We start from the raw sequence: 16,000 nt of genomic DNA, 5'->3' as shown, positions 1-16,000 counted from the left end.
TGCACCTGGACCCACACCAAGGCTCTCACATCAGACTTTCCCACACAGAACCCTTTTACCCCACAGCTGGATCCCTCAACATTAAGCCCCTTCATACTTGCCTCAGATCTGGATCGGGAACAGGACAGGGACTGCATGTGAGATTCCATCCCTCTTTTCTTGCTACAGTGGTGTACCAAACAGGAGGGATAGGGCCCTGAGGTATGTATGGAGCAGGTCTGACCCCTACACTGTCAGAGTTGGGTACATCCTTGCTGAGTCCATGTCTTGGAGGACTGCAGGGTGATTACCCCGCTCTGTGCACCAGCAGCTTGCGCTCCCCGCTACTAGGCTGGAGTTTCTAGTCCCATTGCCCTTCTACTCTATTGTTTGCAATCATTTCAATTCTAGTCAAGTGTCTATACTACTGAGTTCTGCTAGCCAGGCCATTCACTAAGGCCCCAATCTGGCAAAACATTAGTTTCAATGGGCTACACAGTTGCTGAACTTTTTAAGTGCTGTGCCAGATTATGGCCTAACTTCAGCCCTAAGGATGTCCTGCCATTTAGGGTATGTCTATGTGGTAAAGAAAAGCCCACAGCTAGCCTGTGCCAGCCAACTCAAGCGGACAAGGCTTGGGATGCAAAACTCAGATTGTGGTTCTAGTTTCATTGCTCTGTAGACTTCCACACTGAGGCTGGAGCCTAGCCTCCGGGAGCGTGCAGAGTGGGAGGATCCCAGATCTCTGGCTCTAATCTGAGCATGGTATTGTGCACAGCAATGAAACAGACCTGCAATAGGAGCCCTGGAAGCTCGTGGGTTTTGTGGGTTTTTCTTTGCTGTGTCGATATACCCTTAATGTGCTCTTTCTTGATATGAAAATATTAGCGTTTCCATCTGCTCTGTAGAGGTATGGCAAAATAACTGACAAAACACACAGAGATCTGTATGTATTGTGCATATGTTACCGGCGCAGTTTTGTATGGGAGTGAGACATAGATTTTATAATCTCACTAGGAAAAGAGGCACAAGAGCTTTCATATCTGTTGTCTTCATTGAATCTTTGGAACCTCCTGGAGGACAGGAATCACTGACACCAAGGTGCTCAAGCAAGCTAGTTTACAAACACTCCTCAGAGATGCCTCCGCTGGCTTAGGCATGTGTGCCAAATGAATGATGGGTGCATTGCACAGGATACTCAAGATCATAAGGTGATTGCAGAAAAACTAAATACATTCTTTAAATATGTCTTCACGGCTGAGGATGTGAGGAAAATTCTCAAACCTGAACCCCCTCTCCCCCCTTTTTTTTTAAGGTGACAAAACTGAGGAACTGTCCCAAATTCAGGTGTCATTAGAGAAGGTTCTGGAACTAATTGATAAAATAAACAGTAACCAGTCACCAGGAACAGATAACATTCATCTAATAGTTCTGAAAGAACTCAAATGTGAAATTGCAGAACTACTAAGTGTGGTTTGTAACCTATCCTTTAAATCATCTTCTGTACCTAATGACTGGAAGATAGCAAATGTGAAAGTTTTTCAAAAGGAATCTAGAGCTGATCCATTAAGCCCAACTTCAGTACTGGGAAAATTGATTAAAACTACAGTAAAGAACAGAATTGTCAGACACACAAATGAACATAATTTGCTGGGAAAAGCCAATATGATTTCTGTAAAGGGAAATCATGCTTCACTAATCTACTAGCATTCTTTGAGTGGGTCAACAATCATGGGGACAAGGAGAATCCAAAGGATACAGTGTACTTAGATTTCCAGAAAGCCTTTGACAAGATTCCTCACCAAAGGCTCTTAGGCAAGGCAAGTTGTCTTGGGATATTAGGGAATGTGCTATCATGGATTGATAACTGGTTAGAAGATAGGAAACAAAGGGTAGGAATAAATTATCAGTTTTCAGCATAGAGAGAGTTAACCTGTAGTGTCCCATATCGGTCTGTCCTGGGACCAATCCTATTCAACATATTCATAAATAATCTGGAGAAAGGGGCAAACACTGAGGTGACAAAATTTGCAGATAATATTAAACTGCTCAAGATCGTTAAATCCAAAACAGACTGTGAAGAGCTTCAAAAGGATTTCACAAAAGTACAGGTTGGACCTTCCTGATCTAGCACCCCTGGGACCTGACCAGTCCTTGATGAGGGATTTTGCCAGACCAGGAAAGGTCATTTCTGCACCACCACCCTGAATCTCCCCAGCTATATTCTCACTGCCAGCCTCCCAGCCCCACTGTGGCAGCCCCATCACCGCAAGCACATACCTGCTGCCGAACTCCCAACCCCAAGGGGCAGCCTACCTACTGGGATCCAGCTGCGCCACCAGGCGAGCGCCCCACTTGAACTTCAGCCTAGTTGGACAGCCACACTGCTTCCTTGCCCTACCGGGAAGCTCCACCAGGCAGCAGTGGGGTTGCCAGGCTCTTTGCTGCACTGCTCAGCAGCCCCAATCCCGGGTTCCTGGCCCTGCCACCATGCTGCCATGAAGTAGGGCTCCTGGCCCCAGGGGTCGGGGAGCAGTCATGCCACACAGCTGAGCCATGGGGTGGCATCAGGGATGCTGGGCTCCTGGTTGTGCTGCCAGGTTCCCGGCCCTGCCGCCAGGCAACCCCACTCCCTTCCAGTTTCGCCGGGCAGTTTCCAGCCCCCCACAGCCTCCCCACAAACAGTGTCACTGCCAGGCAGCAGTCCTGTTGCTGGGTTCCTGGATTCACTGCCACAGGGCAGTCCCACTCCATGGGATTCTCTGGTCCTGGCACATCCCTGGTCCTTCCAGACCACGGATGTTGCTAGACCAGAGAGTCCTGGTTAAGGGAGGTTCAACCTGTAGGTGACTGGGCAACTAAGTGGCAAATGAATGTTAATATCAATAAATGCAATGTAATGAATAATGGAAATTATAATTTCATCTATATATACAAAATGATAGGGACAAAATTAGCTATTTCAACTCAAGAGAGAGAGCTTGGAGTCATTGTGGATAATTCTCTGAAAACATCTACTCAATGTACAGCAGCAGTGTGACAGGGCGCCCTCGGCCCCGTGCACTCCCGCGGACAGCCCCGAGATCCGGGGACATGAAGGGGAGACTGACTCGCTCCCCCGATGGTGCAGCGCATGCGCCCAGGTCCGCGCGCCGCATTTAAAACGTGGCCAGACCAGCTGGGCAGAGGCGGAAGCAGCCGGGAGCGGGGAGTCGGCGCGAGAGTCCCCGCAAGCAGCCAGGGATGCGCGGCAGCAGAGGCAGCGGCTGGAGCTATCGAGGGGCGTCGGAGCGCGAAGAAGGCGCGGGCATCCCGGCGGGCAGCCGCAGGTGCAGGACGGTGGAGGAAGTGGCCGAAGACACCGAAGCCGGCAGAGACAGGCGGGAAGCACCTCGGGTGGGCGGCCAGAGGTGCCGACTCGGCAGAGGCGGACAGGAGGTCACCAGAAGACAGACCCCGGGGCACACGCGAGACCCGTGGCTGCGACGTCCGAAGACACCAACCCTGACAACACTGCTGACAGACTCGGAAGGGCCGTGAGTAACCCCACGGCGGGCACCAAGATCTCCCCACCCCAGACAACTGGTGATCCTGCACCAATCACAGGGAACTATAGGGCTTGCTGCGCGGTAGGTTGGTCTCTCCCAAGTACCTTGGCGTAGACTGATACCTAGCCCCCTTCACAGTACAAGCCCAGAACAAAGCTAGGGATCGGGGCCTCCGTGCAGTTAACGCGAGGACCCACTCCCACACGAGCTCGGGGGGCGGGAGAGGGGAATTCGTGACAAGCAGTTTAAAAACAAAAAACAAAACAAAAACAAAAAAACCACCAGAATATTAGGAATCATGGAAGAGGGATAGGGAATAAGACAGAGAATATCTTTTTACCTCTATATACATCCATGGAATGCCTACTACTATATCTGCTCTGGGGAGTCACATAGGTATGCTAATAATTGTAATAAGGAATAGATTTGTCAAAAAAAAACCCATGTCCTTTAACTTAAGTGTTGTCTGTATTCTTATACACAAACTTGGTAACTGGTATTTGAAAACAAATTATCAAAATAATTAAAATGACATGATTATATTATATAATGTTGATAAAATATGCAGAATTTTAAAATATTGTGTGCAGAATTTTTAATTTTTTGGAACAGAATTCCTTAAGGAGTGTTTTGACTTCCTTTAAAGTTTGGCAGATTAATTTATTGCTTAATATTATTTTTGTATGCAATTAACTTAATTTTAATAGATTATGATAACATCCTTTAAAATCTAACGTTATTATAATTTCACATTTAACTTTAAATAGATTTATTATAAAAATATAAAACAGTATTTAATTTTTAAAAAAATCCAATAAATATCTTTTTTGAATGGATTTTTATCCACACTATTTGCTACCCAATATATCATATAATACCACTTTTTCCTTGAAAGTTTACTTGAACCGAAGTAACTTCAACCTGTAATTTAGTATTGAAACTTGCAACATCCCATTTACCAATCATCTTCCAAGCCACCCTGTCCCACCCCCCTTTTAGCAATAAAACGCTTTAACATGATTTTACTGACACTGTATAGGAAAATTAATTCTTGGGAACAAAATGTACATTGTAATTAGAAATCACTACTATTTTTTGAGAAAAAAATATAATCCCAAGAATAATCACAATTTAAAATATCAATATAGATACAAATATTAGCTGTATTACAGACATGACAACAACAGAAAAAATGTTTACAGTATAAAAGCTAAGCAAAAAAGGTAAGGAACTTTCATTTTCCGTTTGACATGCAGTCAAAAATATTGTAAACATTATTTCTAAAATTATTGTAGAAAACATTCTATTTTAATTTAATTAGAGAAAAATCCAATTAATCAGCTCTCTGATGGATAACACACATGCTCAATTGAGACAGGTAGGAGAACCTGTACTATAGTAAAAAAATATACTTGCTTTCACTTCTCTCATCTTTTACTAGCAGTGTTTTCATACTATACATGCTTAAAATCCATCAATACTATTCATAGAAGATATTCTTTGCTATATCTAAGTTATGTTTAATAATAGCATAACAAACACAACATTTAGATCACATTACCAACACTGTTTTCACTTGATAATAGTGTTTTTGTTAGCTTTGATCTCACTCAGGGATTCAAATGGAATGAAAAAGTGTCTACTAACATGAAGTTGAAATGAATAAAGCATCAAGTTTCATTTTGGAAAGAAAGCACTGTCCATTATTCCTCCCAGCAAACAGAAAAAGGACAAAGTGCTGGCAAATGCAGGCACAGTTCTAAAGTCGGATTCCTATGATAGAAAATTGCATAGATCTTTCCTAACACTCTTAACATGAGGACAAAATGTCTTGTATTGCTTTTTTCTGTGAGATATACTCTCATACTAAAAATTAAAGAGTGAATTTATGGTGTGCACACATATACGCACACTTACATGTGAATTGCTCCCTGGTCCACAGCTCTCTACTGTCTCAGAATAATCTTAGGAGCATTCTCTCCTTTTTTTTTTCTTGACTTGAGGGAGGACAGCCTGTACAAGGGTTGTCATTTGTCTCCCTTTAGCTTTAATCCCCCCTTTCTTGTCCCCTTTCCTACCTAAAAAGATGTTTTACCATGTTTCACTTTGAATTCTTGACAGGCACCCCTACTAGACAGCTAGAAAGGTGTTCACCTTCTAGCCAGAAAGGTACATAAATACCGCACTGTATCAGAGGGGTAGACGTGTTAGCCTGAATCTGCAAAAGCGATGAGGAGTCCTGTGGCATCTGATGAAGTGGGTCTTTGGCCACAAAAGCTTATGCTCCAATAAATCTGTTACTCTAGAAGGTGCCATAGGACTCCTTGTCGCAAGTACTGCACTGTAAAACTTAAAACACCAAAGATCAGACAGCAAAAGGCACTTCTGTACCAAGTGCCCATCATGCTTTCTTCAAGAACCTTAGCATATCAAAAATTTCAAAATGGTCCAGTGGTTAGAGCACTGGATTAGGAAACAGATCTTGGTTCAATTCCTGGCTCTGCCAGACTTCCGGGATGAGCTTTAGGCATATCACTTAATACCTTTGTGCTTCAGTGCCACATTTGCAAAATGATGATAACATTGCCTCTTACAGTCTTAATCTTATCCATTTAGATTGCCAACTGTCTGGACATGTCCTGACAGGGAAAGAGACATAGCTAAGATTCCTCCAGAACCCAAGCCTCTCACACTATAGCATACATCACTGTTGCAAAGACATCTAAACTGCAAAATTTAAGATTTCTTTGATGAATAGACAAATTTTTATAGTAATTTCAATTCTGTAGGAAGTAAAGTGGAATCATGAAAAATTAGACAGTAAAATTTCCCTCACTAGTGCAGAATTGTCTCAGAGATCAAGAAATGTAAGGAGCTACGCTCCCCTCCCAGAGCTGGAATGGAACCCAGTTGTCCTGGCTCCCAGATCCACTCCCATACGCACTCTGGCCTACTGAACCCCACTCGCCTCACATAGCTGAGGATGGAAGCCCAATAGTTTCAGCTGTTGCTGAAAGCACCATGCTCTAGCCTGCTGGACCCAACAACCTTATCAAGTTTGGGGATGGAGCCCAGAAACTGCACTTTATTCATTAGACACTACACCATTCCAGGACTGGCAATAGTGCTCAGGAGTCCTGATTCCCAGTACCCATGCTCTATCCCCGAATCCTGATTCCCAGCCCTGAACCTTTACCCAAGGCCCATTCTTCCAGTCCTGGATATTTGGATATTGATCACTGATGGTGCATACGGTGATTGTACATGAGGCTGTTCATCTCTCCATAGCTGTTTTGCTGTGACAGCTGTCTGCCATGGAAACACCCCTCTACTCACTGAATACTGTTGCCTTGGGGCCAAGTAATTAGCTAATACCTGGGATCTCACAAGGCAGTCACTATTAGAAGGCAAAATTAAGGATAGGAAGCAAATAAATTCTTGGTGTGATCGCTGTTCATCTACCCAGAATGTTTCCAAAGTCATGTCATGGAAAGTCATGTTTCCAAGACCACAGTTGAAATAATAGCAGGCAGATACCTAGTTCAGAAACATCACAGCCTGCTCCTCCAGCGAGTCCTGTGCCTCAAGGAGCTCAATCTCTCTGCTCCCTTTCACACTCATGACTCTTTTTTGTCCCCGATGCCCTCAGGTTACCACCAATCTCTAAGCCCAGGAGTCAGCAACAAAGGAAAGTCCTGTCAGACCTCATCCACATTTGAAAGCTTTAGCAGTGTAATTATGCTATAGAAGAAGGATTTTTACTGCAACAGTTATCTCAGGACAGTCTCTCATTTTAACTCTGGATACAGCACTGGCAATACTGTATACAGTTCTAAGGAAAAAAGAGTTATAAAAGATGTTGAAAAGCTGGAGAGGGTGCAGAGAAGAGCCACAAAATTGATTTGAGGGATGGAGAAAATGTCTTACTATGAGTGACTTGAAATGCTCAATCTGGTTAGTTTATCAAAAAAGTTCCAGAGTGATATGATTATAGTGCACCAGTACCTTCATGGGGAGAAAATACAGGGTAATCTTTAATCTAGTAGAGAAAGGCAGAATATAAACCAATAGTTAACAGTTCTTACCAGACAAATTCAAGTTAGAAATAAGATACCCATTTTTAACAGTGAGGCTGATTAATGACTGAAACAAACTCTAAAGGGCAATGGAGGATTCTCCATCTCCTAATGGCTTCTAATCCACACTAGATGCCTTGTTGGAAGATGCTTTAGTTAAACTGAATACTGTTTTCAATATTGGATACAATACAGAACTGGCTGAAATTTTCTGGCCTGTGAGATACAGGAGGTCAGATTAGATGATCTAATGGTTCCTTTTGGCCTTAACTTTAGAACGTATGACTAGGTAATGGAGAAGAGAATGAAAGATTTTCATATTTATTAGGCAGTACTTACTATACCTTTAAGTATATTTGTTAAAACAAACATGTACAAAGTTCAACTCTAAGGATACGTCTAAACTACGATCCTCTCACGGAAGAGGAAATGCAAATTGAGCACTCATTTGCATATTTCACACTCTCATTTGCATTTCCTCTTCCTTTCCCTTTTGCGCAAGAGGTTTTTGCACAAAAAAGTGCTGTGTATACGGCGCCTTTTTGTGCAAAAAACCCCTTTTGCGCAAGGGTTGTTCTTCCTCAAAAAATGATGAAATCTTTGGATTATCACCCTGTCAGTCTGTCTATCGACCTAGATTTCTACATTGGACTAGATCACCATCGGAATCAAGTCACAAAGAGCCAGAGTGTCTTTTTGGTGGAAATGTTTCAAGTGCATTGACAGATGGGAGACAAATTCATTTGGAAAGTGAGTGTGAAGATAATTCCACTGTTTTCGTGAAATAGGCATGGGATCATGCCTCACTGATTAAACCGCACCGGGTAGTAGAAAGCATTCCACAGAGAATTCTAATGCAATCTAGAAAATAGAACAAAGAAATACAACATATCCCAGTGCCAGAAGGGGCCACTGTGATCATCTAGTCTGACCTCCTGTATAATACAGACCACAGAACTTCCAAGAAATTCCTAGAGCATATCTCTTAGCAAAAACATCCCATCTTGATTTTTAAAATTGTCAGTGATGAAACATCCACTATGACCCTTGGCAAGTTGTTCCAGAGAATAATTACCCTTACTGGTAAAAATAATTATACTTTATAGCCAGTTTCAATATAGCCAATGGATTGTAATATATCTTTCTCTACTAGACTGAAGAATCCATACTGTTCAACTTTATTTTTAAGGATATAAAATATCACTAAACTACTACAGTAAAAAAAATGTTCACATGTTGGGAGAACCAGGGCAGTACTAGTAAGTGAAAAATTCTGGTTGACTGAGAGGGTGGGAGTTTGGGTGAGGCAGGGGGCTCAGGGCAAGGGCACAGAAGGGGTTTTGGGGTGCTATATTCAGGGGATGCACACTTTGGGCAGCTCCCCACAAGTTGCAATCTGTCCCTGCTGCTTTTGGCAAAGGTGAGGCTAGATGGCTCTGAGCACTGCCTTGCCCACAGGCGTTACCCCGACAGCTTCCAAAGGCCAATAGGACCTAAGGAGCCAGTGCTTAAGGCAAGGTGTGGGTAGAGTGTACAGCTGTCTAGCTATGCCTCTACCAGGAACAGCATGGACAGCTTGTGGGAAGCCACTGAAGGTGAGTTGCTCCTGAATCCATCAACCCGCACCCCAACCTCTAGCCCTGCACCCCCTTCTGCATGCAAATTCCCTCCCAGAGTCGGTGCCCCATACTCCATCCTTGATACCGAACCCTTCATGAATGTTCCTCTGCCTAGGAGCAGCAGCATCTTGTACTGTTTCTGGGGAGACACAGGGAGTCAGATAGGAAATATGCTGTTCCCATACCAACCAGACAACCCAATTTTTTATGAATATTAGAAATGTTGTTTCATAGAGCTTTCTGGTTGGCACAGGACTGGATAACAGAACTTTTACTGTATGTCCAAAATATTAATGTTCTAAATGGCACACTAAAAATTTAGGAAATAAAGTGAAGATTAACTGCACAACCTTAACTATTCTATCACATGTATGTTAAAAACAGTATTTTCATATGATCACAAATAATTTTTCTTGTTGATTTAAATGGCAGCTGTGGTTGCTCAGCAACTGTAAAATAAGGCCATTTATTTAGATGACTGTGGATAAAAGGTACTTAATTTTAGGCAATCACATCTGAAAATGTGGGTCTCATTTAAGATTTCAGAAAGAGAAACATTTTTAAAAGTCAGTACAAATGGTAAACACCTAAATTCACATTTAGGGAACCAGGTATGCATGTAGGGAAGAAGTGTGTTCTACATATTTTGCACCTCTACCTAGGAAATCAGCTGAGGGAAAATGTTGTTATATTTACTGTTTTTATGTAAAAGTGTTCAGTTACGATTGATTGAACTTCGTAGTATCATATAAAGTCTTACACCACACAATACATTAAAAACAGCTATTGACTACCTCATTTAAATTTGAATTTGCCAGGCATATATATTTATCTAGATATGTAATAATACAAAGCATTACCTGTTAATGAGTGTCATCTAACCATTTACTTTTAGTATTTTATTGATATTTTCAAGCATAAAATATATTATTTTCTTTTAAATTATGCATTTTTATTCTATCAGAAATCTTAGCTAAATAGGCTGGCCCTTAACACTGTACAAAGGATGCGTCCCAAAAGGAGACAAACTCTATTCCTTACCTATTTGTTTTCTGTATTGCTCAACAGGAATTCTTGAGGCAGAGGCATCTTTTCTCCCCATCTTTTTTGAATCCAAAGCCACTAAGTAAGGAAGGGGGAAAAAATCACATTAATTTTTAAATGAGTTAACTAATCAAACCAATGAATTCTACGCATATCATACAAAATCTTCAACAATTAAACAGTTATCTAAACTCCATAAAGAAATACACTGTAAACAACAGAAATGGTTATTAACCTTTGTGTAACCACTGTTCTTTGCACACACCCACTCTGCTGTAGGTGTACATGTACCCCAACCACAGTTGTCAGAGCTTTTTCCTTAGCAGTACCAATAGAGGCAGCACAATCTCCCTTTGCGGTCTTGTGCACTACATGCGGCATAAAGCACAAAGCTGCCACCAACTAGGGATATAAACGGGTAAGAAACCATTTCTTCTTCAAGGGTGATGCTTACCAGGTGATGCTTACCAAGTAATGGTTAACCAGTGCCCAGGAGCAGCTGGGCTGCAGGCGAAGGGGCTGCTCCAGCCCTGTTGGACCCATTACACCATGAACCAGGGCATAAGTTGGCAGCCTCACACGGAACCAGGAGTCCTGTGTGGGTGGGAAGGCATCCGTCGCATGGGCTGGAGTGTGCCCCTCCCATCTTGTTTAATCGGGTAACTGGTTAAACCTAAGGTTTACCCATTTAACTGATTAAACGGGATTTTATATCCCTACCACTAATCCCACTCAGCTTCTTCTAACCAGAAAGATGCCAATAGAAAAGAGGAGGAGGAGGACAGGTCATGGAATGGACATGTACAACATATCTTGAAGAACAAAATTATAGAAAAGTTAGTAACCATTTCATTTTCAAGTGACTGTACATGTTAGCAGCCATTTCTTCTTTTTCAAGAGATTGCACATATGATTCAAAAGCAGTCCAACCTAGAGTTGGGTTCAGAGTCTATTTGAACAAAGACTGCAGAACAACTTCTCCAAACTTAACAATGTCTCTAAACCAGTGGTCGGCCAAATACCTGTCTGCAGGGTGGATCTGGTTCACCAGGGTTAGCCCCTGGTGGGCTGCCACAGCTATATTTACCTCTGCCTCCAAAAGTATGGGAGATTGCAGCTTCCACTGGCTGCGGATCACTGCTCCTGGCCAATGGAGCTGTGGGAAGTGGTGTCCCAGTCTGCGCTGCTTCCCACAGCTACCATTGGCTGGGAACAGTGATTTGCAGCTAACGGGAGCTGGAAGCACCCATATCTATCAGTGGTGCTATAGACTCGATAGCACAGTTAGAGGCAAATTTGCCATAATGACCAGGTTGCCCCTTTGTAAATGTCTAATATGGGAATGTGGGCCAGACATGCAATAGAGGCTCCCTAGAATGGAGTCAAATGACCCAATTCTCTATTCAGAGTCTTCACATTCGCCAACTGTTAACATATCTAGATATCCAAAATGCGATCTTTTGGCTGAATACAGCATAGACTACCATATGTAGTCACAGACATACAAGTTTTAGTCCAAAAAAATTATGCTTTTCGAATATCTAGAGTATGAAGCCCCTCCTCACTTTTATGATCAGGAGGATTAGGGAAGATTGATAAGTTTACTGACTGGTTAATTTAAAAACTGGAAACTACCTTAAGAAGAAATCTTGGGTGGAGACGAATGTAAATTTTTTGTAGAAAATTGTATATTGAGGACCTAATAATACCAATGCCATCAGTTCCCCCGATTCACCTAGCTGATAGAAAATGTACAATGACTGAACTAATCAACAATGCTTAGTGTTTTAGAGACACAAAAATCAAACACCAGAGAAGATCCTTTCATTCTGACCCAGACAGAGAACTCCTTCCATTTATCCAAATAAGTACTCTTAGTTGATGGTTTTCTACTATTCAGCAATACTTCCTGAACAACCTTAGAATACGATTTCTCTGAAATCATTAGCCATGAAGCTTCTGAGCCATCAGTAGAAGGGTCTGCAGATTAAGATGGAGGAGGTAACCCGGGTTCTGTGAAATCAAGCCCATTTGTAGCAGAAATAACAATAGGGGACTGACTGATAGGTTTGATTGTTTGATAGCTTGAAAAAAAAAAAACAGTGTTGAAAGGACCATCCCCACAAAGCAATCAGTATAGGATGAATGTAGTCCAGCTTAGGTTTGAACTCTGGGCAGGAGAGAAACTGTTTTTGTTCACAGTTATCTGACCATGGCAGTAGAAGCGCATCTGTCAACAAATATGGACTCTTGTCCACTGGGAAGAAAAAATAGTGATTTTTTGCTGTCTTTTGTTGCTCTCATATATTTACCTCCCCCATCCAAAGTAGAAGGGGGAGTTTCACTGCCTTCACATCCTTGTCACCCAAGGAAGCCTGTTCATAGTTCTAGAAATTGTGAAGTGAAGAAAGGGTGGAGAACAGGTGGAGTCACCTTGATTGTCCTCTAACTTCACCTAGAAGCAAAACCAGAGGAGAATAAATACTGTCAGAGACTGTATTCACTTTCTTGTATTTCTTATATCTCCTTGTTCTTAAAAAACTTAAACCACAAATCATAAAATCATAGAATACTAGGACTGGAAGGGACCTCGAGAGGACATCAAGTCCAGTCCCCTGCCCTCATGGCAGGACCAAGTACTGATTAGACCATCCCTGACAGACATTTATCTAACCTACTCTTAAATATCTCCGCAGATGGAGATTCCACAACCTTCCTGGGCAATTTATTCCAGTGTTTGATTACCCTGACAGTTAGGAACTTTTTCCTAATGTCCAACCTAAACCTCCTTTGCTGCAGTTTAAGCCCATTGCTTCTTGTTCTATCCTCAGAGCCTAAGATAAACAAGTTTTCTCCCTCCTCTTTATGAAACCCTTTTAGATACCTGAAAACTGCTATCATGTCCCACCTTAATCTTCTCTTTTCTAAACTAAACAAACCCAATTCTTTCAGCCTTCCTTCATAGGTCATGTTCTCTAAACCTTTAATCATTCTCAGGGCTCGACAAATAATGCCATCTACTCACCTGTGGCGAGTAGATTGCAACCTGGAAGAGCCGGGTTCGGGCGATCTGTGCATGCGCAGATTGCCAGACGGTGCAGCTGGTGAGCGGGGCTCGCCGTGGTTCGGCAAGCCCATATCATTCTTAATAATCTAGTAGCACATTAAAGACTAACAAAACATGTAAATGGTATCATGAGCTTTCATGGGCAAGTTCACGATACCACCTACATATTTTGTTAGTCTTTAAAGTGCTACTAGACTATTTGTTGTTTTTTAAGTTTTTCCTGTTACAGACCAACTCAGCTACCTCTCTGAAGATTTTGTTCTTAAAAGGCAGTCTCATGTACAGTAACTGGGAAAACTTAATAGTGCCATGTCAGGGAACCACTGGGCAGCTCCCGTGAATACAGAGCTGGTGCAAGAGATGCAGGGACCCCACATTAATGGCCTTTTATCCCAGGATGAAACACAAAATCCCTGCATGTTTTTGGGGATTAGCAAGAGGTGTGGATGTAATACATTTTCTTCCAATACAGGGAATAAACAGATGAATTCAAAGAAAACATTGGAGCAGAAACCACATGGACTTTCCTGGATTGTAGCTTAGTCCAGAACTGAGATAGCAAATGTGCACATTTAAGGTATTTTAATTACACGTTTCTTTTGACCAGAGATAACAAATCATATCATATTATACATGTGTAGTAATTGGGATGTGTACAAATGAGGACTACAAATTTACAACCTCACCCAGGTCTCCAGAGTTCATATCCACTATCTCCCCTTTAACGTTATTTTTAAAAAGTTCAAAGTAATGTATCAAAATGTACAGATGTTGTAAAATTAAAACAACAAGAATGAGAATCACCAATCACCTTCCAAAGTCTAATTAATCAGCCTTTTGTATAAAGAACTCCAAATAGAATGGAGGGGGTAGAATCCATCTCTCACCTTGCAGGCAGGCTGCAGAGCTGCCCTATGGTCCCACTGAGGCTGCTATTCCCACCAATAATCATAGCTTCCTCTCCCTTAGTATCACTTTTCTCTACTAGATCCACACAATCATGGTTCCAATAACCCTTCTAGCTCAATCCAAACACACCAGCTGTGTGTTAAATAAGAGGTATTAGAATGATATACACAGCTGCTTCCTTTGTACGCTTCTCTCCCCCACCCAGTAACAACACATGGTTTACCTGGTACAGAAGGATGCTAATAATGGAATCAGTTTCATGCTCTATTCTAAGAGTCAAAATCTGGCTTGAAATCCATGCAAATATCTGTATCTATATAACCATCAAGACAACTGTCAAATAAGCTATTGTCAATGGGAAGTTTAAAGCACAGTCCCAGTAATTATCCCTGGGCTTATTCATGCTTCAGACAACACAGCAATTATTTTCACTATTGTCTGTTTGGTCATATAGGACCCAATTCTGCTTTTTGCTGACAGTACTAACCAGAAATCAGCACCCCATTACATCAGTACAAATACAGATTAACTCCATTAATTTAAGAAGAGTTATTCCAGATATAAACTGGCATAAATGACAGAAGAATCTGGCCAATGGCAAAACTTCTACTAACTTCAACGAAGTAGAAATAGAGCCTGTATCTTAAGGTGTGAACCAAGAGATTTAGAATGAAACTGAGTCTTCACAACTCAGTGCATACTTTACAGTGTTCAAGAGGAACAGAAATGTACAAATTAACATTGCTGGACTTTTAGTGCAGGTCACTCTTAATATCTCTAATGATGTTTATATGCTAAGCAGATTTAATTCAGTAAATACCCACATTTACATATCTATAACAAATACTAAACTGAATGAAACTTAGGGTAAAGTATTACATTTGGGTATTTTTTTCCAGTCCCTTGCCCCTATTGCCTGTAGAATCATAACCCATCTGAGAAGAAAGTCACCTGAATCCCACATAACACTTACACCATGGCAACAGTAATAGAAAATAAAGTTAATATTTCAGCTAGCAGAGTATATAATACTAATTTTTTTTAACCAAAATCTAGTTTTTGGCTTACTTTATTCTGGTGTTAGAAAAAATGCTGGACTTCCCTTTTGCATTTCAATGGCTTAATAATGTTTAAAAACATATTAGCTGTGAAAGATGCTTGCAATTAAATGTTGCCAATAAAACACAAGAGTGCAGAACAATTATTTCCCATTAGTTAAAATATATATTTGGCCTGCTTAATAAGAGCCACAGAGATATTCTTGTTCATCTGAGTGGTTCAAACTGTCACTGACTCAGGCATCTAGAACCTTTAAAATGCTGTGACTTTTCTTTGTACTTCAAAGCCACACAGTAATCATCATTCATTTCTACTGCTTTGATGGTTAGATAGCAAACACCAGAGAAACCCATAGAGATATTAGCACATACAGCCACAATGTCTAATAAGATAGCTATTTGCATAAAAGATCAGCCACAATTTAAAATGTGTTGTGATAAATGTGGAAAGGGAATAACAGATCTATATTAGCATGTACAAAACCAAGATTGTTTTCACAATTTAATTCCTTGAGGGCTGTAGCTCATCACCTTCCCTTGTAAAGAATTCTGCATTCCCTATGAGCCAGAGTTAAGCTAAAATATGGATTAATAAGAGATAATATTTATTATTTATGAATCTTGCTACAGGAATGGTTTCAAATGCAACCATCAGATCAGATTTCTAAAAGAAAAAAAGCTTGGAATCTTTCTGACTCAC

At 41.4% G+C, this 16,000-nt stretch overlaps 1 protein-coding gene across 4 annotated transcripts in view; it reads right to left on the bottom strand.

Moving 5' to 3' along the window:
- Positions 1-16,000, bottom strand: part of LOC102455503 (triple QxxK/R motif-containing protein) — a 98,802-nt gene that overhangs the window by 51,284 nt on the left and 31,518 nt on the right. For 3 of the 4 annotated variants that reach the window (XM_075920391.1, XM_075920387.1, XM_075920392.1), the window contains exon 2: positions 10,264-10,344. In XM_075920391.1, coding sequence (XP_075776506.1) covers positions 10,264-10,324 — 61 coding nt within the window. In that variant the 5' untranslated portion in view covers positions 10,325-10,344. Of the gene's footprint in view, positions 1-10,263; positions 10,345-12,578; positions 12,722-16,000 lie in introns of all 4 variants that reach the window. The other variant, XM_075920390.1, reaches the window with a different exon arrangement.

This window comes from Pelodiscus sinensis, chromosome 2 (genome assembly GCF_049634645.1).
Source record: "Pelodiscus sinensis isolate JC-2024 chromosome 2, ASM4963464v1, whole genome shotgun sequence".
Lineage (NCBI taxonomy): Eukaryota > Metazoa > Chordata > Testudines > Trionychidae > Pelodiscus > Pelodiscus sinensis.
The sequence above is the reverse complement of the archived record's forward strand: the minus strand, read 5'-3'. Positions and strand labels throughout refer to the sequence as shown.